General features: G+C 36.0%; 1 protein-coding gene across 1 annotated transcript in view; it reads right to left on the bottom strand.

The window, feature by feature from the left end:
- LOC309665281 (serine/threonine-protein kinase MRCK alpha-like) overlaps positions 1-20,797 on the bottom strand; it is a gene marked incomplete at its 3' end in the record, with an annotated part of 49,153 nt that extends 28,356 nt beyond the window's left edge. The window contains exon 1 of the mRNA XM_082478916.1: positions 19,041-20,797. Within this exon, the coding sequence (XP_082335042.1) occupies positions 19,041-19,172 (132 nt within the window). The 5' untranslated portion in view covers positions 19,173-20,797. The remainder of the gene's footprint in view (positions 1-19,040) is intronic.
- Between the last annotated feature and the right edge of the window lie 6,160 nt (positions 20,798-26,957).

The following is a 26,957-nucleotide window of genomic DNA, read 5'->3' as shown; positions in this document are numbered from 1 at the left end:
TTTATCATAAATGGGTATTGAATTTTGTCAAAAGCTTTTTCTGCATCTATTGAGATGATCATATGGTTTTTCTGCTTCAATTTGTTAATATGGTTTATCACATTGATTGATTTGTGTATATTGAAGAATCCTTGCATTCCTGGGATAAACCCCACTTGATCATGGTGTATGATCTTTTTAATGTGCTGTTGGATTCTGTTTGCTAGTATTTTGTTGAGGATTTTTGCATCTATGTTCATCAGTGATATTGACCTGTAGTTTTCTTTCTTTGTGACATCTTTGTCTGGTTTTGGTATCGAGTGATGGTGGCCTCATAGAATGAGTTTGGGAGTGTTCCTCCCTCTGCTATATTTTGGAAGAGTTTGAGAAGGATACATGTTATCTCTTCTCGAAATGTTTGATAGAATTTGCCTGTGAAGCCATCTGGTCCTGTGAAGCCATCTAGGGGTGGGATAGGGAGGGTGAGAGGGAGGGAGCTGCAAGAGGGAAGAGATATGGGGATATATGTATATGTATAGCTGATTCACTTTGTTATACAGCAGCAACTAACATAACAGTGTAAAGCAATTATACTCCAATAAAGATGTTAAAAAAAAAGAAAAAGAAATAATAGGCATACAGATCAGAAAGCAAGAAATCAAACTATCTTATTTGCAGATGACATGATTAATTATCTGAATAGAAAATGCCTAGTAATGTCAAAGAAAAAGAAAATCTTGAACTGTTAAATGAATTTGACAAAGTCATGACACAAAATTAACACAAAAGTTAATCATATTTCTACATAAGAGCAATAAATAACTGGAAATAGACTTTTTTACTGAGACTTAATTTTTTTAGAACACTTTAGGGTTCATAACAAAATTGAGGGGAGAGTACAGATATTTCCCATACAGCCCCTGCCCCACACAAGGATAAACTCTCCCTTTATCAAAATCCCCCAGCATAGTGGTACATTTGTTACACTTGATGAACCTACACACACACATCGTAATCACACGAAGTCCATAGTTTACATTAGGGTTTACTCTTGGCCTTGTACATTCTATGGGTTTGGACAGATGTATAATGACATGTGTTTATCATTATGGCACCATACAGAATAGTTTCACTCTCATAAAAATCTTCTCTACTCTGCCTGTTCATCACCTCAACCCCAACCCCTGGAAACTACATGATCTTTTTACAGCATGTAGTTTTGCCTTTTCTAAAATGTCATATAGTTGGAATCATACAGTATGTAGCCCTTTCAGATTGGCTACTATCACTTGGTAAGATGCACTTTAGATTCCTATGTCTTTTCATGGCTCCATAACTCATTTATTTTTATCACTAAATAATATTCTATTGTCTTGACGTATCACAGTTTATTTATCCAGTCACCTACTGAAGGACATCTTGGTTGCTTCCAAGTTTGGGCAATTATAAATAAAGTGGCTATATACATCCACGTACAAGATTTTGTGTAGAGGTAAGTTTTCATTTCATTCGGGTAAATACCAAGGTGCTAAACTGCAGGATTGTTTGTTTTCTTATTGTAGAGTTTTAAGAGTTCTTTGTATGTTTTGGATAATAGTTCTTTATCAGATTTGTCTTTTGCAAATATTTTCTCCCTGTCTGTGGCTAGTCTTCTTAGTCTCTTGACATTGTCTTTTGCAGAGCAGAGGTTTTTAATTTTAATAAAGTCCAGCTTATCAATAATTTAGTGGATCATGCTTTTGGTTTTATATTTAAGAACTCATTACCAATCTCAAGGTCAATGAGATTTTCTCCTATGTTGTAGTTTTGCATTTTATATTTATGTTTATGATCAACTTCAAATTAATTTTTATAAAGAATGTAAGGTCTGTGTCTAGGTTTATATTTTTGCATGTGGATGTCTAGTTGTTCCAGCACCATTTGTTGAAGAGACTCTCTTTGGTCCACTGTATGCTTCTGGGCTCTTTATTATATTCCATTGATCTACTTGTCCATTCTTTTGCTTTAAAAAGGATTGAAATTCTGACACATGCTATAACATAGATGAAATGTGAAGATATTAAGTGAAATTAGCCAGACAAAAAGGGGCAAATATTGTATGATTCTACTTATATAAAATATACAGAATAGGCAAATTCATAGAGACACAAAGTACTTCAGAGTTTACCATGGACTGAAGGGAAGGGAAATGACAAGTTATTGTTTAATGAGGATAAAACTTACTTCTGTGCAGGGAGATGGAAAAGTTTGAGAAATAAATACTGTAATGGTGATGTTTGCAGAACATTGTGAACGTAATTTATGCCACTGAACTCTACACTTAAAATGAATAAATAGAAAATTTTATGTTATGTATATTTTACAACAAAACAAATAAGTAACTAACTAAAAATAGCTCGTATGTGACAGAAGTGACATTACAAATTATTAGGGAAATGATAGACTAGTCAGTGAATGGTACTTGGACAACTAACTTTCATGGTATCAGGGTGGCAAAAGTTAGATTCCTACTTCATAGCAAACAAAGATATAATTTCCTGGTGATTTAAGGACCTAAATGCAAAAAAGCAAAACTTTAAATCTTTTCAAACCTTTGGGGACAGAGGGATACTATAGAAATGGATTTCTTAGAAAACAATTAAAAAGCTCAAGCAATAAAAGGAAAGACTGATAAATTTTAGTAATTAGAATTAAAAATCTCTGCATGACAAAATGAAAGCAATAATAAGACACCACTTCATCAGAACTACAAAATTTCAAATGTCTAGTAGCAGCAACGGTTGACATGGGTATAACAAAATGAGAACTCTTACATGCTGCTAAGTGAGAGTGGAAACTGGTTTTTAAAGACTCTATTGCCCAGCAAGGTGAGAAGAGCATGCACATGGAGGGTAATTTAAGGTGGGGACGCAGAGCCCATGTAGTGTGAGAAGTGATGGGTTAGCTGCAGAGACGGCAGATTGGTCACAGAGAACAGAGTCACTCAAATAATAAGCATATTGAGAATAATAAAAGGCAAGTTTTTCACTATCATCACAGAAAGGAGCTACAAATATGGAAAGAGAGAAAACCAGAATGAACCCTATAACGTTGGATTGAAATTAGAGGTATGAACATGTGTATGAACTCATAGTTTTTATAGGTAAGTAAGTAGACAGCTAGGTAGGTAGAGATGATAGATGGACAAATAGATGATAAATAGATACATATAGAGAGACTGATATATAATATATTTTTCTCCATCTCTATCCAATAAAAAGTTCTGGAATACTGATACCCCAATAGCAATAAACACACCTAACACCCAGATATTGACTTCTAAATACCATTTTCCACTAAAAGCAATCAGAGTGCCTTGGAGAAATGGCTAAATCTAGGGCTGGGAAAATACAGATGAGCTGTACAGCTATTTGAACGCCAGAATAAATTAAGACTATAATGGATTATAAGCCATGGATAAAATTAAAAATACTATGTGTCCATACAGATATAAATAAATTGCAAGTTTGGTGAGAAATGGGGTAAGTACCTCTCTACAAAGTACTTATTAATTACAAAGGAGAAAAAGTAATTTCAACATGGAGAGGCCTGGAAAAATCTCACCTTAGTGCAGAGGTCAAAGTAAACATCATCAATAATGGAATAATGGAATAAATCAAAATCATATACCACCTGATAGGATACAATGAGAAGACCCCAGTATCACTTCTGTGATATTCTTAACAAAGATGCATAATCTGAATCAAGTCGTGAGGAAACACTTGTATAAAAAGAGAGACATTCTCTTCTACACCAGCCTGTGACTTTCAAGAGTATCAAGGTACTGAAGTAAAAGAAAGACTAAGAAACTCTTCTATATGGAAAGAGACTAATGAGAGATGACAACCAAAAGCAAAGTACAATTTTGAACTGTATTCTTTTGCTATAATGGACACATGGGGACAGTTGGTGACACCTGAAGTGGTCTGAGGATTAGATGATAGTAATGCATCAATGTTAGTGAGATGGTTGTATTATATATGTATAGGAAGTAGGAGAATATTCTTATTGATCAGAGTACAAGATAAAGAACTCAAGGTGATGGAAAATCAAATGACAACTTTCAAATAGTCTAGGAAAAATAAATTTATACTCTACTTGAAATATTTCTGTAAAATTTGTGATTGTTTCAAAAAAATTAAGCCATCAGTTGGCAAAATTTTACATTGAAAATATGCATTTCACCACCCAACAACTAACAAATTCTCCCATATGTATATAGGCAAGTGGGTCCCAACAGGCTCATTATAATAGAGAAATTGTAATAAGGAAAAAAAGTCATCAACCGATCAAAAGGAGCATGGTTATGTGAATCCAAGTATATTTATACACTGGAATACTACACAGAAGTTAAAATTAATGAGATGTTTTGACATGAATAAATAGTGTGAAAATAATAAGTTGTAAAACAATAGGGATAATATTTGTGTGTTTTAAGCAGACCAAGAAATCCTGTGAACTTGAAGGATACATGCTTATGATATAAAATATAAGAATGTGAAGGGAAGAATGCACACCATTTCAGAATATTCAATCACCTCCCAGGAAAAAGAAGAATGAAGTTAGATGGGCTCAACTGTTCACTATCAAATTAATTTTCTTTTTATCTGAATCAAAAATGGCAAACTGTTTTGCTAAATTTGTGGGTAGTAGGTATATGGGCTTGTGATAGATTATTCCTTGTACCTTCTTCCATGATGGAAATATTTTATTATTAAAAATTTAAAACAATAAAATAAAAGTGTTATCAAAATTTTAGAGGCTCTGAGCAGAATTTGAAAACAAGGTCTGGCCTGGCTATAAACCACACTGAAATTTTCCAAAGCAGACCACATGTCTCCAGAAGAACTCTCCATCTAGCCTCCAGGATTCCAAAATGTGCAGCAAAGAACCCTGCCCAGATTATTCAGGGTGAATGAGATGCAGAGAAAGAAGGGAATAGCATTTTTGAAGAGGGAGAAAATGAGCTGGGAGACACCAAACCCTTTCACTTGAGGAAACATTTTCTTTTGCAGAGAGTCAAGCTCTCTGATTAACATGAAGGGCAAATAGTTGTTTTATGTCCCATTATATAAGAGATATGAAATTATCTTTAATTTTAAGTGCAGTCGCAAATGTATTTCTTTGTTTTGTTTTTGTTTGTTTGTGGTTTCTTGCATGATGGATGGCCTCTGAGGGCTATTTGTATTTTTTGTTTGTTTTTTTTTTTTGATTTTATATTATAGTTGATTTACAATGTTGTGTTAGTTCCAGGTGTACAGCAAAGTGATTCATTTATACATATAAACATATCCATTCTTTTTCAGATTCTTTTCCATATAGGTTATTACAGAATACTGAGTAGAGGTCCTTGTACTATAAAGGAGGTCCTTGTTGATTATCTATTTTATATACACTAGTGTGTATTTGTTAATCCCAAACTTCTAGTTTATCCCTCCCCCCCATGTTTCCCCTTTGGCAGCCATAAGTTTGTTTTCGAAGTCTGTGAGTCTGTTTAGCAAATGTATTTTTATGCCTTACATAATACCAGACTTGATGTTATGATATGATTGTGTAAAATATTCCTGTTATAGCATGACTCTGTAATGTTAATTAAAACAATGCAAATAACAAGAAAATTTTCCCTGCCAGACCATGTCCCCTCATGCTTTGTACCACAAGTTTTACTGACCATTTCATCATTCACCTAACTGTGCTCTCTGCTCTTTTAAATCCTCGCTTCATAGTAGACCCCATCATTAAGTTCTCTGTTCAAGTGCAGCTAGAATTTTTTCTTTTTTCACTGATTTTCAGGAGCAGTTTTCTCATTTGAATTTCAAATCTTCCTGTGTTATCAGTTAAACTTAATATTCTCTATAGACTCTTCCTAAGCAATGCATCTGATTAGGAGAGAAACAGCAATGTTTCTGAATGGGATTCAGTCGCCCTTTGTTTGTTACAAGTGAAAAGTTCTGAAGCAAAGCTACCCCAGAGAGGCACCTTCACTGGGTCTGCTTCGTCTCCACTGTATGAGGATGGAGATGTGGATCTGGAACTGATGTAAAACTTGATATTTAGATTCTGTTCAAATATGTTCTCAATTGGATCAGCCTAGAAAAACAAGTTAGGGAAAACAAAAATTTAAGAGATCACTGTGAAGAATTCAGGACTCTTAATGGAAGTCATGAACATTACAATGCTTCCTAATAATGGGTAACAAAATTATTATTTTAGTATATTTGTTAGAAATATGTCAACCTACAAAACCATAGCCATAATGCTTCAATAGTGGACACAGCTGTTCCCACCTGCACCTTCTCTTTAGCTGGTGCTGTTTCACATCCATCATTCCATCCCATGTGGAGGTACCATGACATCAAAAAAAAAAATAAAAATAAAAATTGAGCAGGTAGATTTCATCCACAGTGGGTAATAGAGAAATGAACTAGAAACTAAAGATAAGAATTCTATCCCTGAGGGTACCTAGTAAAAAGATTCAGAATATATCACCCCAAAATATGCCACTTTGACATATTAATTATTTGAATTAAAATACTTGAGAAACAGCCATGCAAGGACACTGTGACCCTCCTTTGTCCTCCTGAAGGCAAGATGTAGACCTCCCCTGTGAAAGGCACCCTCCCTGTACCAGGAGGAGGGAAGACATTCTTATCACCAGACACAGCGAATTTAAGGCCATGAAGGCTGCATAAACAAACCTTGTTAAACAACCCATATCTTCCTTGTTACTTCACCATTCATTACCCATAACCCAAACCACTTTGTCTATCAATTCTTCACAAATTTACTGTTTCTTTGACTAAAAAAGTGTAAAAGCTTCTTACTCTGGTCACTTCAGGTCTTCTTTCTCTTGGGAAGGCTCCCATGTACATGTAAAAATTCAATAAAATGTGTATGCTTTTCTCCTGTTAATCTGTCTTATGTCAATTTAAGTCTTAGGCCCAGCCAAAGACCCAAAGAATGTAGACAAGAATTTTTCCTCCCCCATACCAGATTAGACATTAAATGAAAGTAAAAGAAACTAATCATTGTGATTAATAATTGTGACTAATGGTGCAAATGCAAACCCCTGCTTATTTCACAGTGTAGGAATACTGGCACTCAGGGGTCGCCATCTTTTATGTTTAGAAATTTTTAAACTTTACTTTGGAAGATCATATTGTTACCAAGCCGGCTCGCCACATGACAGGCCAATAAATTGGGAGACAAGGTGCTGAGGCAAGGAATAAGGACTTTATTCGGAAAGCCATCGGACTGAGAAAATGGCAGACTAGTGTACCCAAAAAACCCATCTTATGGGGTCTGGTTGCCAGTTTCTTTTATAGAACAGAGAGGGGGAGGAGGGGAGGAAGTAAAGTGAAAAGGCCATTTATCTTGCAAAATATCTCCTGCTCACTTGGCCCTCATTGGGGAGGGGATGTGTTAATTTCTTCTTTTCTGTAGCAATTCACAGGTGGGCAGGGTCAGAATGTCTCCCTGTGAGGTGAACAAAGGCCTTTTAGTTTAACAGTCAGGAAGAGGGGCAGGGTTCCCTGTGGCAGGCCAGTGATTGTAACAATAACAAAAACAATGAAAAGCAAACGTTAAAGTAAAAGAAACAGAATCATGGAGTCAGAATTTGCTCTTCCCTGTTACACTATAGTGCATAATTTAGTGAGGAGGCTATAGGGCAGCCCTCCTGGAGTTGCATACACTCCATATGGTACTTCATATGGTTCTAGAGAATAAAAATAGTGTTTTGCTATTTTCTTTACACATAATATGTAATATACATGAGATGGCTGTGGTGGTGATAGCAGTTGTAACTGGGATTTAGGGGTGGGGGGAGCTGGTAGAGATTATAGAAAGGCTAACACAGCCCTGAGCACACCTTAGTCGTAGACTCTTAGAAAGTCCTATGGGTTTGTATGAGCACGTTTTTTGGCTAACAGAATAAACTCTCTTTAGACAATAAGGCCAAATAATAAGGAACAGAAATAATAGATGATGTGCAAAGCAAAAACCTTTGGTTAGTAAATTACTTCTTAAGCTTGCTTTCATTTCAAGGTGGCATCAGACATGTGGCTTAAATCCCCAAATGCCCAGTTTATTTTCTCAGTATCTTCCATTGTTAATTCATGTGACCACTGTTATGAAATACAGTGTACTACTATTCATATAATTAATTCATGATTAATTTTTTTTTTTTTTTTTTGGTGTGGCGAATTTAAAAGTCTGCTTTTGGATTGATTCCTGGTACAATTTTCTATGTGGCTAATACTTTAGAGATCAACAAGTCTCCCAACAAAATACTTGAGCCTAACACTGAAGGCTGGAACTTTAAAACCAGCGAGATTTGCCTGTTGCTAATAGACGTGTTTCCTGGTAGGGCCATGAGCCTCACTGGGACAGAGTCCTCATCCACCGTGCGTGTGCAACTCTCAGCACAATGCCTGGCACAACTGAAACTCAAGTCTTCCCACCTCCATTAGCTGCCTTCTCCATATGCCACCCTCCAACCCTCAGATCACAGCCACATCCTTCACAATCACTACCCTCTACTTCACCAGCTGGTCTGTTTATATCCTCTCTCTCTCTCCTTTTTTTTTTTGCAAACTAGGTTTTCAGTATGAGGTGTAGCAACTAAATGGAAAAAGGGCATAACTCAAATATATAATGCTAATTAAGTATTATGATGCAAACAACCAGGGACATACCGCCTACGGCAAAAGAAGCCCCTCTTGTGTCCCAGTCAACTGCCTTCCTTCCCCAAAGGAAACTACCTTTGATCATCTCTTTGCATTTGCTTAGAATTTTAGCACATTACATCTGCATCCCTAAACACTACTGTAGTGCAAGTGCCTGACATTAAACTTTGGATTGTAGTGTAAGTGCATGATATTAAACTTTGGATTGCTGAGGCATCCATTACAAAAGACATCCATCGTGAATAAACATCTTGCCTGCCTATGACTCAGCTACCAGCATAACAACCATATAAGGAGTTGTCACCCCCAGCCATGAAGTTTCCTTTCAGAAAGCCCTCAGCAACCCAGATAACTGACCACTTGAGCCACCCGTTTATCCCTTCCCATGCCCTGAATCCTGCTCTTAAGCTTTAAATTAGACAATAGTGAAACCCTGAAACCCAAGACACCCTACCCTCCATCCTAACAAAAGCAGAGCCCTGGGTCCACTTTCTCTCCCATTCTCTCTACCTGCCACCTCGTTGTGTGGCCACTGGGTAGGCCATGTACCCTCCAGGACCTGTGAGTGATCAATCCTGTTCCTCAAAGTTCCCTGATAGTGTTTACTGAAGCACATCCTGCTATCATAATAAGAACCACAAGGCTTGGTCCAGCCACAACAATGGCCCCTGTGGTGGTGGAGAGGAATGTCTGTGGGACTCACTACAAGTACTATGGCCCAGGTGAGTGCCCCGGGCATTCCTAGACAAGAGCATCACTACCAATAGGCTGAGACTAACACAAAAACCATAGTTTAATTTTGCTCATAGTGTGTTCATTTTTGTGCCTGGCTTTTTTCACTCAACATTATGCTGAGAGATTCATTCATGGTGTTGTATGCAGCTATAATTTATTCATTTTTATTACTATAGTGTATTCCATTATATTAACATAACATAATTTCTTTATTCATTCTACACTTTGATGAACACTTGTGTTTTAGCTGTTACAAACATTCTTCTACGTATCTCCTTGCATAAAATGTGCAAGCATTCCTGTAGGATGTATTTCTAGAAATGAAATTATAGTATATGCATGTTCATATTGCTTCAAATACTCACCAGCACTTGCTTTTATAGTCATTTTATTTTAATTATTTTAACTAGTGACATCTCATTAGGTTTAGAACTTTTAATACGTTTATTGTCTATTTGGATTTCCTCTTTTATGAGTAGCCTGTTAAATTTCTTGCCACTTTCCCACTGGGTTGACTGTCTTTTTTGTATTGATTTACAGGGCTCCTCACATATTCTGGATATGAGCCTTTGTTAGTTGTATGTGTTACAAGTATCTATCTCCACTCTAAGGCTTGTGTTTTAATGGTCTTTTTCCCACTGTTCTACACTACTAGCATTATAATAAATTAAGTATTCCTAATACATTTTTTCTGGGAACTGTTTTGTTCCACTGGTCTATGTGTCTATGCTTTTGCAAATACCATACAGTTTTAATCACTGTAGTTTTATAATGTCTTGATACTTTTTAGTGCCAATTTGTTCTTCAAAAGCATTTTTACTTTCTTGGCTTTTTGTGTTTCCATATAAATTGTGAATTCCATAAAAAAATAGGATTTTAATCAAGATTATATTGAATCTTGATATATTATATTGAATCTTCAATCTTGATGGAATCTTGATTGAACTGATATATTATCAGTTAAGGGAGAATTAATATCTTTATAATATTCAGTCTTTCAATCTAGGGTTATAGTGTTACTCTCTATTTAATTTAGGCCTTTTCAAGTGTCCCTCTTTAAATTTTATAATATTTCTTCCTAGAGGCCTTTTAGCTATTTTTAGATTTGTTTCTAAATACTTGATTTCTTATGCTATTGTAAATGGTGTGTGTTTAAAAAGGTAATTATTTAATATTTCTTCTTCGTCTATAGAAAGACATTTGAGTATATTGATATGATATATATCTATTTCTGTATATTGACATTGTAGTCAATATATTCTGTACATACAATATACTCTGTATATTGATTTTTGTACATTGACATGGTAGTTAACCACCTTGCAAAACTCTTTTATTAATTCTAAAAATTTATTGAAAGACCCTCCATTTCATAATGATTAGAAATAGTCATAGCAGGCATCTTTGTGGTGTCCCTAAATATAAAAATGGAAAAGTTTCAGTATTTTACCACTAATTACACTGTTTGCTATGAATTCTGTTGCTGATGCTGATACCTTCCATCAGATTAAGGAAGTTCTTTTCTATTTCTAGTTGGGAAGAGGGCTTTTGCTTTTGTTTTTGTATCATAAAAGTATGTTGAATTTTATCAGATGTTCTTATGCTTTTATTGATATATGGTTTTTATTTTTAATCTGTTACTATGTTATGCTCATTCATTTTCTAAAGTCAAACTTTGTGTATCAGGGATAATACCAAATTAGTCATGCTGTGTTATTCTTTTTATATACAACTGGATTCCATTTAGCAATGTTTTTTAAAGAACTCATTATGTTCAGCATTTCATGGGAATTCCCACTGTAGAGCTAAGAGTGTACAAAAGATCAGATTTGGTATGTGTTTTATGAAGATGTTCTACCATTGGGCAATAATGATGAAATATACTGAAAACAATGTATATAATCTTTGAAGTGTTCCAAGGAATGTCATTGCTATCAGCACAGATAAAGTCATACATGTTCTTCTTAAAATTCCAACTACAGTTCAAAGAATGCTTCTGTATTTTCAGCCAAAAGCCTGGATTGTGTACCTTTGTCTTTAACAGCCATAGGAACATTGTTATCCTAGCCTTACCCTCAATAATCTTTTAAATCAGTGGCTAAAAATTAAAGCTCTGTTTTCAGTTAAGACAAAACCTTTATTTTTCACAACAGGTATAAAACCAACAATATACTCATTAATGTCAAAAGAAGAATTCTGTATGTTCACAAGTAAGATTAGCCTACAATCTTCCCTTCTAATATTGTCCTTATTGGGTTTTGGTATCAGGTTACAGGAGCCACATAAAATAATTTGGAGAGTGTCTTAGTCAACTACAGCTGCCAAAACAAAATACCATGGACTAGGTGACTAAACAACAGGGATTTATTTCTCTTCGTTCTAGAGGCTGGAAGTTTCAGATCAGGGTGCCACCGTGGTTGGTTTCTGGTGAGAATTTTCTTTCTAGTTTGCAGACAGCCGGCTCCTCACTATGCCCTCACATGGAAGAGGCCACCAATACTATCAGACTAGGGTCTCACCCTTATGATCTCATTTAACCTTAATTACCTCCTAAAAACACTATCTCCAAATACAGTCACACTGGGGATCAGGGTTTCAATATGAGAATTTAGCAGGGGACAAAATTCATTTCATAGTTTTCTGCCCCACAAAATTCATGTCCTTCTCATATGAAAAATACATTCATTCCAGCACAACAGTCACGAAGTCTTAACTCATTTCAGCATCATCCCTAGTGCCTGAAGTCCAAAGTCTCATCAAAATATCTAAATCAAGTATGTTTGAGATTTGAGGTACAGTTCACCCTGAGGCAAACTTCCTCTCCAAGCTGTGAATCTATAAAACCGAACATATTATGTGCTTCCAAAATACAATGTTGGGACAGGCATAGGATAGACTTTCCTACTCCATAAGGGAGAAATAGGAGAGAAGGAAGGGGTGGCAGTTCCCAAGCAAGTTCAAAAAATAGCAAGGCAGACTCCATTAGATCTTAAGGCTCCAGAATAATCCTCTTTGCCTCAATGTCCTACCTTCCTGGACCACCGAGGTGGCAGCATCACCCTCACCCCCCACTCCTCTGTGGGGTGACCCTGCCCCTTCAGCTAGATGGGACCTGCCCACATGGCTTTCTACAGAAGCTCTGCCTCTGAAACAGAGCAGCAAATAGTTTTGTCCCCTGGGGCTATGATGCGAGTGGCAGCCCTTATGATCTGTGAATTGCCTTTTGAGTCATTCTTGCCTTTCCTTTAAGAATAGTGCAAGTTCACAGCCACATAGCTCTAGGTCCTCTTCTGTAGAACCCAAGAAGTCTGACAGCTTTCCTTCATTCTCCCTGGCTTTCTCGGTCCCCTTTACTTCAAACTGGCAGTGTCTCTGCTGGTTTAATGCCATCTCTATTCCTGGCCTCTGCTGAGATGACTCATTAAATCCCTGCGTCATACCCATGATCTTGTTATCAAGTGGCTGTTCAGCCACACCCTCAGTGTTCTCTTCAGAACAAGCTTTCTTTTTTTGCAATATGACTGGGTTGAGAGTTTTCTAAATTTCTAATTTCTGGTTCCTTTTTGCTTAATAATTCCTTCTTCAATTCATATCTCTCCTCTTGCATTTTACTGTAAGCAGTAAGGCGAACCTAAGCCACACCTTCAATACTTTGCTTAGAAATCTCATTTGCTAAATATCCAATCTCATTGCTTGCAAGTTCTACCTTCCACAAAACACTAGAACACCCTTCAGCCAAGTTCTTTGCCACTTTATAACAAGGATCACCTTTCCTCCAATTTCCAATAAGCTCTTCCTCATTTCCATTTGAATGGCCCTGAACATCTACACTCCACCAATATTCTGTTCATGAATATTTATATATTTTTCTAAGTAGATGGAGGCTTTCTCTCCACCTCTCCCTTTTTCTTTTTGAGCTGTCAGCAGAATCACCTTTAATGTCCATATTTCTACCAACAATCCCTTCATAGCAATCTGGGCTTTTCCTAACATGCACCTCAAAAGTCTCCCATCCTCTCTCCTTACCCACTTCCAAAGCCGTCCACATTTGTAGGTATATGTTACAGCAGCACTTCTCTTCTAAGCACCAAAATCTGTCTTAGTGTTCTCGAGAGGAACAGAAACACCAGGAATGTATATCAGTATCTGTATCTATATATGTATATCTCCTATTGGTTATGTTTCATAATCATGTGAGCCAATTCTTTTTAATATCTGTATCTTTTTATGTATCCTTATGTATGTGTGTATATATATATATATATATGTTTTTATCTTATATAAATATATATTTATATGTATATTTTATATATATTTATTTATTTTAAGGAATTGGTTCACATGATTATGCAGACTTAGAAATCTCAAGACCTGAAGTCAACAAGCTGGAGCCCCAAAAGAGTCAATGATGTAGTTCGAGTCAAATCTGAAGGCCTGGGAACCAGGAGAGCTGATGGTGTAAGTTCCAGTCCAAAAGCCAGCAGGCTTCCAGACCCAAGAAGAGCCAAAGTTCCAGTTCAAATCCAGAGGCAGGAAAAGACTGATGTTCCAGCTCAGTAGTCAATCAGAAGAAGTGATTCTCTGGAGGGTTAGTCTTTGTGACCTATTCATGTCTTCAACTGATTAGATGAGGCCCACTCACATTGGGGAGAGCAATCTTCTTTACTTAGTCCCTCAATTTATATGTTAATCTTATCCAAAAATACACTCACAAACACACTCGAATAATGTTTGGCCAAATGTCTGAGCACCCTGTGGCCTACTCAAGTTAACACATAAAATTAACCATCACAAGGATTTCCTTCTTTTCTTATTTTCTGGAAGATTTTGTGTAAATTAAAATTATTTCATCTTGAATGTTTGATAGAGCTATTTTGGCCTGGAGTTTTATGTGTGGGGAGATATTTAAAAACAGATTCAATTTCTTTAATGATTATAGGAATATAAGCTTTTCTCCATTTTTTTTCTTGAGTTGATTACGATAAGTGATACTTTCTAACAATTTGTCCTTTTTTTCATATATTGACATGATTTTCTGCATATTTTGAAATGGTCTAAAGTTATTATATACTTTATTATCTTTAATTATCTGCCCCAGATATAATGTCTGTTTTATCATTTTTCATATTGGTTTTATGTGTCTTTGTTTGTTTCTTAATGAACCATGTCGCACTTTTGTCAATTTTATTAGTTTTATCAAGGTTGAAACTATTGGCTTTACTGTTCCATTCTATTTTATGTTACTTTTTTACTTCATTATTTTTTTTACTTTTGCCTTCCACCTTCTTTGGGTATAAATTGCTTTTCTTTTTGTAACTTCTTAAAATGGATGCTTAGTCCATTAACTTTTCAGGCTTTCTTCTTGTCTAGCTTATGTACATAAGGCTATAAATTTTTTCTAAATACTGCTTTAGCTGCATTCCACAAGTGTTGATATGTAGTATTTTATTACTGACTTCAAACTATTTTCTAATATCCATTAGAATTTCTCCTTTGGTTCATAGTTTACTTAAAAAGGTATTTCTTGATTTACATTAGGAATTTAACATGTATTTTAAAATATTGATTTATAACTTAGCTTTCTCATGGTCAGAGAGCATACTTTCCATGAGTCCAATCCATTTACATCTGTTGTTGAGTCTTAGTTTGTGGTCCATCTGCTTATTTTTGTTAATGTTTTGTGATTTTAAAGAGAAAATGCATTCAGCATGTGTTATGTGAACTGTATATATTTGTCCACTTTCCATATTTGTCCACTTTTGTTAATCATTTTATTCAAATATTGTCTGTCAATTACTGAGAAATGTGTGTTCAGATCTTCCACTATAGTTGTCAGTTTGTCTATTTCTTCTTGTAGTTCTGTCAAATTCCATATTATTTATATTTAGACTACATTATATGGTCAATATATATTTAAGATTAGTGTGACTTCCAGGTAAAATAACCTTTATTATATAATTGACTTTCTTTACCTACAATAATTTTTTTTGCTTTAGATTTTATTTTATCTGATATTTATGTAACTTGTTTTAGCTACTGTTTAGATATTAATGCTTTCTGTATACTTATGTTTTAGATGTTTCCCTTATGGACAGTATATGTTAGATTTTATTTTTATCTAGTTTGACAATCTTTATTTTTTCACTGGCGTAATTTTCTTCACTTTTAATCATTTTAGTTACTGACTTACTGAGATTTATTTCTATAATCTTAGTTTGTGCTATTTGTCCCATCTATTCCTTGTTTCTTTTCCTCTCCTTTCTTGTCTTGTTAGATTAGCCAAATATGGTTATAATTATTTTTTCACCTTTGAACTTGTTAATACTGTTCCTATCCTATTTGTAGTTTCCCTAGAAATTAAAGCATGTACAATTAACTCCACAAATCTGAATTTGATCAAATCCTTACCCTCCTCCTGAGCAATACATGGATCTTGGAATACTTTCAATTCATTTACCCCTCTTTTGAATTAAATGTTATTATCTCCATTTGAAAGTCCATCTTGGTTTGTTTTTTAATTCTGTAGAGATTATCACTGTTTTATTCAGTCAATGCTAATTTACATTTGCTTATATATTTACCACTTTCTTTGTTCTTTTTTCCTTTCCTATCTTAGACCTACCATTTGGGATCAGTTTCCTACTGCCTAAACTACACTCTTTAGAATTTCCTTTAATGAGATTTTGTTGCTGACAGATCCTCTTCTCTTAATTTTCATTTATCTGTAAATAAAAAATTCATCCTCATTTTTGATAGATAGGTTTACAGTTATTTTCTTATAGTACATTGAAAATCACTATTATTTTACAATTATCATCAGCCAAAAAAGCAACCAAATCATTTTGTGCACAAAACCAAACCTACAAATTGGTATAAAAGGAACAAAAGCATTTGTAAGATTGGTAACTATGAACCAGGCACAAGAGCTTCTTAAAATTTTTCTCCCATAAATATAAGAGATGCAGAATAAGAGCTGAAACTACAGGCACCATTTGATTAAGCTTCAATAAACTACTGCATTCTCCAATATCTATGTGCTTTTGCACAGGGCAAGTAGGTGATTAAAAGAGATTGAAAAAGACAACCAGCCCTGCATTTTTCAAATCTTTGCACTACCCTCTTCAACTGCCCCCAGGACATTGGTATTGCTTTTGCTTTACTATTTACATTAGTTTTCTATTGCTGAGTAACCATTTACCACAAACGTAGCACCTTGAAACAATACCCATTTATTATCTCACAGTCATGCATGTCAAGAATCTGGGCTTGGCATGGCTGGGTAATCTGCTCAGAGTCTCACAAGGCTGAAATCAAAATATCAGAAAGGCTGGTATCCCATTTGAGGTTTGGGGTCCTCTTTCCAGTTCATGTGGCTGTTAGCAGAACTCATTTCCTTGCAGCTATAAAACTCACGGGGGCTGCATCTTCAAGGTCAGCATAATAGCATCTCTCTGACACTCAACCTTCTTGTAAAGAGTTCACCTTATTATGTCTGGTCCACCTAGCATAGTCTCCCTTTTCATTAACTCAAAGTCAACTGATGAGTAACCTAATGATAAGAATGATATTCTATCATTTTCACTGATCCTCCCCACACTCAAGGGGAGGGGATTTTACAGGGTATGTACAGCAGGTGGCAAAAACTAATTCTAAAGGTCAATTCAAATTCTGCCTACCAGACTACCCCAAAGAGAAGGCCTCAGGGCTTCCATCTGGCTCTTCTTACTGTAATAGGCCTCCCTCACTCCCCAGACTGCAGAGATCATGCATGAATCATACCAGATTTTAGTATATTTATTCAAATTATATATTCAGTAACCACAGGTTAGATTCACGGTCCCTTTGAGTCCACTGAGACACAGTCCCAGCCCAAAATGTCATTTACCTCCTATATGATGTAGCTCCAGGCTTACTTGTGGACATTGGTGGTGCTTTGTGTCCCAGAAATTAGCATTGACAAAGAGCCAGTGTTTACCATCTCTGAAAAGTCTGGTGTTTCCTTTTGCCTAGTGCACAACGATTCTGTAATTGCCTGCAGAGCCCTTCCTTCCAGCAGCAGTGGGTCCTGGTCTGCAGTCTCCTTCTACACTCTGTGAACCAGCCCCGTCTTCTAAGCTTCTAGGTTCTTAAACCCCAACCCCTTCCTTTTGTTTTTCAAGCTCCAGAGATGGTAGCTTCTCCTGCCTCTGTGTCACCTCACCGTTTGCTTTTTGCACTTTTAGTCCTCCAATGTCTGTTTAACCAATTCTCTGTTTTAAAATGAAGGAATGAACCCAGAGGACATTATGCTAAGTGAAATAAGCCAGTCACAGAAGGACAAATACTGCATGATTCCACTTATAAGAAGAATCTAAAATAGTCAGACTCATAGAAGCAGAGAGTGGAATGGTGAATGTCAGTGACTGCGGGGAGAGGAAAATGGGGAAATGTCTGTCAGTGAGTGCAAAGTTTCAGTTACGCAAGATGAATAAATTCTAGAGATCTGCTGTACAACGTTGTGCCGATAGTTAACCATACGGTTAAATGCACTTAAGAACTTGTTAAAAGGGTTTATGTTAAGTGTTCTTACAGGAATTCCCTGGCAGTCAAGTGGTTAGGACTCCGAGCTTCCACTGCTGGGGCCCAGGGTTCAATCCCTGGTTGGGGAACTAAGACCCCGCATGCCACACAACAAAGAAGCATAAAAAACAAACAAACAAAAACAGTGTTCTTACAACAACAAAGAAGAAGCACAAGGAAATTTTTGGAGGTAATTGATATATCTATTACTTTGTGGTGATGGTTTCATGGGTGTATGTGTATGTACAAAGTCATCAAACTATATACGTTAAATATGTACATCAGTTGTATATCAACTGCACCTAAATAAAGCTTTTCAAAATAAATAGATAAAATAAAATGTCTCCATTAAAATAACTGTTATAGTTCCTATTTTTCTGACTGGAGCCAGACATATATCCAAGGGTTCCTCAATAATAGAATGGGTAAATAAACTACAATATATTCATATAATGAACCATCATATATATTGAAATACAGTTGAACATATTATTGCTGCACGTGGATGAAACTCACCCATGCTGCGACACAAAAGGACATATACAGTATGATTCCACTTACATACATTCTAAAATTAAATCCTCTTGTGTAGGGATGCATACATCGTGTGTAAAAACATAACAAAAACAAGGACATCCTTACCATGAGCAGCAGAGTAGCAGTTGCCCACAGCAGAGAGGGAGGGCTTGCTACCAACTAGAAGGGCACACTTCTGGGGCATCAGTCGTGTTTCCTGTCTTCACCTGAGTGCGGGCTATAGAGGTGTTTTTTACACTTTTCTGTACGTGTGTCATAGTTCACAGTGTAAAATATTTTATTTGTTATTTTAATTCTAATACAGATGACCTTGTAACTTACATAAACTTGCAGCCTTACTTTCCATGAAAACTGTTTCTTTCCTATGTGCTTATATCAAAACTTCAGGCCTCCTTCAGGGAATAATATTAAAAACAGTTTTATTGCAAGAAGAAAGTGCTACTCTGAGCACATCAGTGACTTCTGAAGTGGCTGTAGAACATACTCAAGAAGTTTAGTACTTACTTCACACTGAGCCACGGCATAGGTAGTTGTATTAAAACGTGCCAAGGAAGATGAACTTGGGTCTGGTAGCACTAAACCTGGAACACAACAGCAAACATTTATTAAACTCAGAAAATTGAAACTAACGTTCATGCCTTTTTGGACCTTTATCTCTTTAAAATTGTTCTCAAACCATATTTTCAGAGGTAATCTGATTTATCATCTATATATACTTAAGTCAAAGTATGTTTATATTTATTTGTGTATGTTAAGTACATTTAATATATCTAAGCATTCTGCATCTCAAACGAAACAATAATTTTTAGCAAATTTATGGTAAACTTATAATGGAAGTATATAAATAAATTATATAAGTTTTCATGAATTAACTCCTGCGTGTCAAATCACAGCTTTCTTTTCCCTAATAGTATTAGGTTTATATAGAACTTGAAACAATTTTAGAAGCCCCAAGGGGATTTCAGCAATATGGTCATGCCAATGATGGCTGCTTTTCCTATGCTAGTTTCTCCCCACTTCAGGAATCAATTTCAAATGATTCCTCTTAGGTACCTAGTACAATTACCCCTCAGTATCCAGAGGAGATTCATTACAGTACCCGCTGCAGATACCAAAATCCTCTGATGCTCAAGTTCTTTATATAAAATGATGTAGTATTTACATATAACCTACCCACATCCTCCTGTATACTTTAAATCATCTCTAGATTACTCATAGTACCTAATACAATGTAAATGTTATGTAAATAGTTGCTGGCAGGTGGCAAATTCAACGTAAATTCTATGTAAATAGTTGCTGGTGCATGGCAAATTCAAGTTTTCCTTTTTGGAACTTTCTGGAATTTTTTAATTTAATGTTTTTGATCTGAGTTGGTTGAATCCACAGATGCGAAACCCGCAGATATGGAGGGTCAAATGTATGCATTTCTTTGGCTAAGTTTCTATAAGAAGAACACAGGCAGACATAAAACAAATGTTAATTATACTTAAAACTTTTATCATATTGTCAAGGCTTTATTTATTTAGACAGAATAAAATATCCAACTACAAGGTTTTTTTCCTTAAAGGAACTTTAAAGAAATTCCATGCATTATCACTTAGCAATTTTACTAACTTTAAATATATTCAAAATGAATTCTTATTGTAAGATTATAATTTTACTTAAATATGAGAGAAGAAAAAGCACGAATTCAGACTTTCTCTAACAAGCACACCTTTAGCAACTGACATTGCCGGGAGTATGAATTTTCCAGCTATAAATTACTAAACACAATTGCTTAATAGTCAAATAAGGAAAGGTGTTCAGAAATGCCACATAATACCGCACAAAGATTGTATTGCTCTGCAGCATTTAGAGAAAAACTAATGGTAAAAATAAAATTCCAGGATAAAAATGTTAACTTGATAAAGTATTGTGATTATATATATATAGATAGATAGATATAGATAGATAGATATGTAGTCTTTCTCTTTTAGGTTCCTTCTAAAAATTGTCAAACCTATCATTACTCCCACCTATCAGTGTTTTGTTATCCAAAGTACCCCATCCGCTGGTGCTGTGTAGTGAGCGATACTCTGGCCTTGACTTCTCTGCTGGAGCCTCAGCCTCAGCCCCGGAAGCACCACCACCTGAGCACGCTACATCACTTATCCTACATTCAGTGCTTCCTACACCTCTCTTGAATTAGAACCTGTCTTGGTTCTCATCTTTGCAAGGGTACTCAAGTTCTCTTTAATTGTTTCTTCTATTCCCCCTAAAAAAGTCCACTCACAAATATTTATAGGACAGTTTTATTTACTTCCAGAGTTTGCCTATCCTGAATTCCTTATGAGCCTACTCCCTCCCCTCCAGAATATTCATCAGCTGGCACAGGCCCAGAGTCATGGGACTCTAATCCAATCCAGTGTGAGCCAAAAAACTGTGGCATGAAAGGAAAGGGGAACTCACACAGGTAGAAGCTCCACTAACTCATTTGCCTAAGAAGTGGCTTCTGTTAAGACAATAAAATACCCCTTCAGTTAAAAGTAACATCCACAGTTTTTTTTTAAATTAAATTCTCATATTATTAATACCCTCATAATGAGAAAAATTTAAGAAATCCATGTACTGAAAAGGATGACACATTCTTAGCTTCCAGAGTCATGGGCAAATGTCAGGAAATCTTAGTGGAGAACAAAAAGGTTAAGAGATAGTTGAAAATGGCTTAAAGCGGGCTCGCGGAGGATGAAGAGCGGAGGAGGATCAGGGGCATCGAGATGCACGTCTGAGGGAGTCTCCCATGACGTCTCCGCAGCTGCGCTTTGCCGTATCCCGCTCTGCCTCTTACAGCTCTGAACACGCGGACCCGTGTTGCCTCGGCTCTGTCCAATTTGAACAACAGCCGACTTCCCCATCGCCAGAGTGGTTTGCCTCATGCTGCAACACATGGGAGCATTCCAAAACTGGGAAGTGATTGGTATGAATTGAAAAATTTTACCAATGACAAACATGTTTTATGAAATATTTCGTCATGCTGAAAAAAAGGTAGTTCCAGTTAAGCATAATATTTTGCTTTCTTTGTGATAGAAAAATCTCTAAATTGTATAAAATAAAACCCAACAAAATGGCTCTTCGAATATTTTACCAAATGAGAGTAGAAACACACACACACACACACACACACACTAACCTTGGGCTCTAAACTGGCTTACAAGAGCTAATCTCCCACCTTCATAGTAAACTGGCTCCCTTGTAGCCAGCTGGGCCCATGGAAGTGTAGCGCAATAGGTCCTGATTTAGGCAACAGTTAGCCCCATACCCTTTTAGATCTGAGTTCCTCACCCTTATTCAGGTGTTCAATTTCTAACCACAGGTCAGATTGGTACTTCTCTCTGGCTTTCATTTTACTAAAAGAGGCAGAAAGAAGGGAAGACATCATTAAGTGCTAAGTGCAAGAGACTGACCTATAATTGGATCCCACATAACTGGAATGTGGGGCTAATACAGTTAGTCTTCAGTCAAGCTGAACGTCTTACAACATTCCAAATAACATTCCTTGTTTCATAAGGAACCCAAATAATGGAGCAAATAAATGTGTATATTTATTAACTTTCAATCTGATTCACATGCCTACTTTTGAGCAAATGTGTGAACCGAGATGCCCTATGCATAAGATGAAATAACATATTTATTCTGAAAGATTACACAGATGTTCTTTGATAGCTTTTTACACTGTATCATTCACACACTGAGAAATGTTTAAATAAAGTATACTAGTCCTATAACTGGAATCCTGATGGAATCTTGATTGAATTGATACATTATCAGTTAAGGGAGAATTAATATCTTTATAATATTGAGTCTTTCAATCTCGGATTATAGTATAACTCTCTATTTAACTTAGGCCTTTTCAAGTGTCCCTCTTTAAATTTTATAATATTTCTTCCTAGAGGCCTTTTAGCTATTGTTAGATTTGTTTCTAAATACTTGATTTCTTATGCTATTGTAAATGGTGTGTGTTTAAAAAGGTAATTATTTAATATTTCTTCTTCATATATAGAAATACATTTGATTTGAGTATATCAACGTGATATATATTTATTTCTATATATTGACATTGGTTTTTCTATTGTCCAGAAAGAAGTCCACTCACAACTATTTATTGGACAAACATTTACTTCCAGAGTTTGCCTATCCTGAATTCCTTATGAGCCTACTCCTTCCCCTCCAGAATATTCATCAGCTGGCACAGGCCCAGAGTCATGGGACTCTAATCCAATCCAATGTGAGCCAAAAAACTGTGGCATGAAAGGAAAGGGGAACTCACACAGGTAGAAGCTCCACTAACTCATTTGCCTAAGAAGTGGCTTCTGTTAAGACAATAAAATACCCCTTCAGTTAAAAGTAACATCCACAGTTTTTTTTTTTTTAATTAAATTCTCATATTATTAATACCCTCATAATGAGAAAAATTTAAGAAATCCATGTACTGAAAAGGGTGACACATTCTTAGCTTCCAGAGTCATGGGCAAATGTCAGGAAATCTTAGTGGAGAACAAAAAGGTTAAGAGATAGTTGAAAATGGCTTAAAGCGGGCTCGCGGAGGATGAAGAGCGGAGGAGGATCAGGGGCATCGAGATGCACGTCTGAGGGAGTCTCCCATGACGTCTCCGCAGCTGCGCTTTGCCGTATCCCGCTCTGCCTCTTACGGCTCTGAACACGCGGACCCGTGTTGCCTCGGCTCTGTCCAATTTGAACAACAGCCGACTTCCCCATCGCCAGAGTGGTTTGCCTCATGCTGCAACACATGGGAGCATTCCAAAACTGGGAAGTGATTGGTATGAATTGAAAAATTTTACCAATGACAAACATGTTTTATGAAATATTTCGTCATGCTGAAAAAAAGGTAGTTCCAGTTAAGCATAATATTTTGCTTTCTTTGTGATAGAAAAATCTCTAAATTGTATAAAATAAAACCCAACAAAATGGCTCTTCGAATATTTTACCAAATGAGAGTAGAAACACACACACACACACACACACACACTAACCTTGGGCTCTAAACTGGCTTACAAGAGCTAATCTCCCACCTTCATAGTAAACTGGCTCCCTTGTAGCCAGCTGGGCCCATGGAAGTGTAGCGCAATAGGTCCTGATTTAGGCAACAGTTAGCCCCATACCCTTTTAGATCTGAGTTCCTCACCCTTATTCAGGTGTTCAATTTCTAACCACAGGTCAGATTGGTACTTCTCTCTGGCTTTCATTTTACTAAAAGAGGCAGAAAGAAGGGAAGACATCATTAAGTGCTAAGTGCAAGAGACTGACCTATAATTGGATCCCACATAACTGGAATGTGGGGCTAATACAGTTAGTCTTCAGTCAAGCTGAACGTCTTACAACATTCCAAATAACATTCCTTGTTTCATAAGGAACCCAAATAATGGAGCAAATAAATGTGTATATTTATTAACTTTCAATCTGATTTACATGCCTACTTTTGAGCAAATGTGTGAACCGAGATGCCCTATGCATAAGATGAAATAACATATTTATTCTGAAAGATTACACAGATGTTCTTTGATAGCTTTTTACACTGTATCACTCACACACTGAGAAATGTTTAAATAAAGTATACTAGTCCTATAACTGGAATCCTGATGGAATCTTGATTGAATTGATACATTATCAGTTAAGGGAGAATTAATATCTTTATAATATTGAGTCTTTCAATCTCGGATTATAGTATAACTCTCTATTTAACTTAGGCCTTTTCAAGTGTCCCTCTTTAAATTTTATAATATTTCTTCCTAGAGGCCTTTTAGCTATTGTTAGATTTGTTTCTAAATACTTGATTTCTTATGCTATTGTAAATGGTGTGTGTTTAAAAAGGTAATTATTTAATATTTCTTCTTCATATATAGAAATACATTTGATTTGAGTATATCAATGTGATATATATTTATTTCTATATATTGACATTGGTTTTTCTATTGTCCAGAAAAAAAGTCCACTCACAACTATTTATTGGACAAATATTTACTTCCAGAGTTTGCCTATCCTGAATTCCTTATGAGCCTACTCCCTCCCCTCCAGAATATTCATCAGCTGGCACAGGCCCAGAGTCATGGGACTCTAATCCAATCCAGTGTGAGCCAAAAAACTGTGGCATGAAAGGAAAGGGGAACTCACACAGGTAGAAGCTCCACTAACTCATTTGCCTAAGAAGTGGCTTCTGTTAAGACAATAAAATACCCCTTCAGTTAAAAGTAACATCCACAGTTGTTTTTTTAAATTAAATTCTCATATTATTAATACCCTCATAATGACAAAAATTTAAGAAATCCATGTATTGAAAAGGGTGACACACTCTTAGCTTCCAGAGTCATGGGCAAATGTCAGGAAATCTTAGTGGAGAACAAAAAGGTTAAGAGATAGTTGAAAATGGCTTAAAGCGGGCTCGCGGAGGATGAAGAGCGGAGGAGGATGAGGGGCATCGTGATGCAAGTCTGAGGGAGTGTCCCATGACGTCTCCGCAGCTGTGCTTTGCCGCATCCCACTCTGCCTCTTACGGCTCTGAACACGCGGACCCGTGTTGCCTCGGCTCTGTCCAATTTGAACAACAGCCGACTTCCCCATCGCCAGAGTGGTTTGCCTCATGCTGCAACACATGGGAGCATTCCAAAACTGGGAAGTGACTGGTATGAACTGAAAAATTTTACCCATGACAAACATGTTTTTAGGAAATATAACATGATGCTGAAAAAAAGTAGTTCCACTGAAAGATTTGACAACTGCATCAAGGTTTGTTTCATAAGGAACCCAAATAATGGAGCAAATAAATGTGTACATTTATTAACTTTCAATCTGATTTACATGCCTACTTTTGAGCAGATATGAGAACTGAGATGCCCTAAGCATAAGATGAAATAACATGTTTATTGTGGACGATTACACAGATGTTATTTGATAGCTCTTTACACTGTATCATTCACACAATGAGAAATGTCTTTTCCTTTTCATGTTTAATAAAGTATACTGGTCTTATAACTGGATCATTTGCAGCATATAAAGCTTTTGGCTTTAAATAATTCAACTTCTTGCACTGAAGTTGATCCACATGTTAACGATTACAGTTAAGTGAATAAGGCTTTAGGCATGAAAGTGGCCCTCAGAGGCTTATGTTTCTTCTCATCTCACTAAAATGACTCTTTTGGAGCATGTTTATGTAAGAAATGGATGTCATATATAGTTTTTCACACTGGTTTGAATTTTCTTTCTTTTCTTCCTTTTACTCTCCAATATTACACCACCTCACCTACACTGATGTATTCATTAGCTATGTTTATTGTCTATTTGTATGATTATCATCTACAGTGTTGGAGTTTAATTTGCTCTATTTTTGTGGTAAGAATGAAACAAACTGCTTCACTAACCAGCAAACAGAATGGAGAGAGGAGCCCTTTAAAAAATATACATGTTGCAATATACAAGTTACAAGCTATAATTAAAAATATGAGAAAACCCACCTCAGTAGACCCTTTAGAAGTTAAAGGTCTATGGGAAATAGGCCACATTTTGAGTTTACCTCATTCTATTTTCATTCAAAAATTTTTTTCCTACATATACGAGGTGTTTCTTACTAGAGGATTTTGGGTGCCTGTGAATCAAGGAAATTTTGCAAATAAGGAGAAAACAACAGAAACTTCATTCACAGATGATTCAGTTTTCAGTATTATTGATACCATTTTGTAGAGATGCCAGAATCAATTAAAGCCTGTTGAAAGTACATATGTTAAAAGTAACTAATTGCTTTCAAATTTTCATTACTTTTCATTTCACAGAAAAAAACTATTCTTTAAAAAAAAACACTAAACTTTATGTCATAGGAAGAAACTAAACACATAACTATGCTTTAAGTACTTTGCAACCAGATTATAAATAAGTCGTTTTAAAAATGGTGTCAGTCGGTCTCACCAGTTTAGAGTGCTTGGAGCAGCCTCTGGGAGGATCTTTCTGGAAATTCGCTCTCTGTCGAAAGCCGGCTCCAACTTAAGCATAGCTGACATATCCAGTTTATCAAATCGCTCCATTGCCCCTGGCATTTTCTACAAAATCAGATAAGAAGGTTTTGATTTCCATCTTATATTTACAAAATTTTAAATCACTTCTAGAAAAACTTAGGAGGTGCTGGGGACCATTAGTTTTCTTGAATAGTGAATAGAAAAACTGATTGTTAAATTGTATTATTTTCATTAAATTTGGGGATATTATTAAAGATTCATATGAACAGTCTCATTTTTCTGCTTATAACTACGATAGCTGCCTCCCCTCCCAAAAAAGCAGGGCTCATCTCTTATGAAAAGGCATTTTTCAGGTTGAGATCTAGACAAATTGACATTAGTCAGCAACTTTAGTATCATCATTTTTAGCTTTCCTTTTTTC

The sequence above is a fragment of the Balaenoptera physalus genome (genome assembly GCF_965194825.1).
Source record: "Balaenoptera physalus genome assembly, contig: SUPER_7_unloc_3, whole genome shotgun sequence".
In the NCBI taxonomy this organism is placed as follows: domain Eukaryota; kingdom Metazoa; phylum Chordata; class Mammalia; order Artiodactyla; family Balaenopteridae; genus Balaenoptera; species Balaenoptera physalus.
Note: the sequence above shows the minus strand (reverse complement) of the source record. Positions and strands in the feature narration are given on the sequence as shown.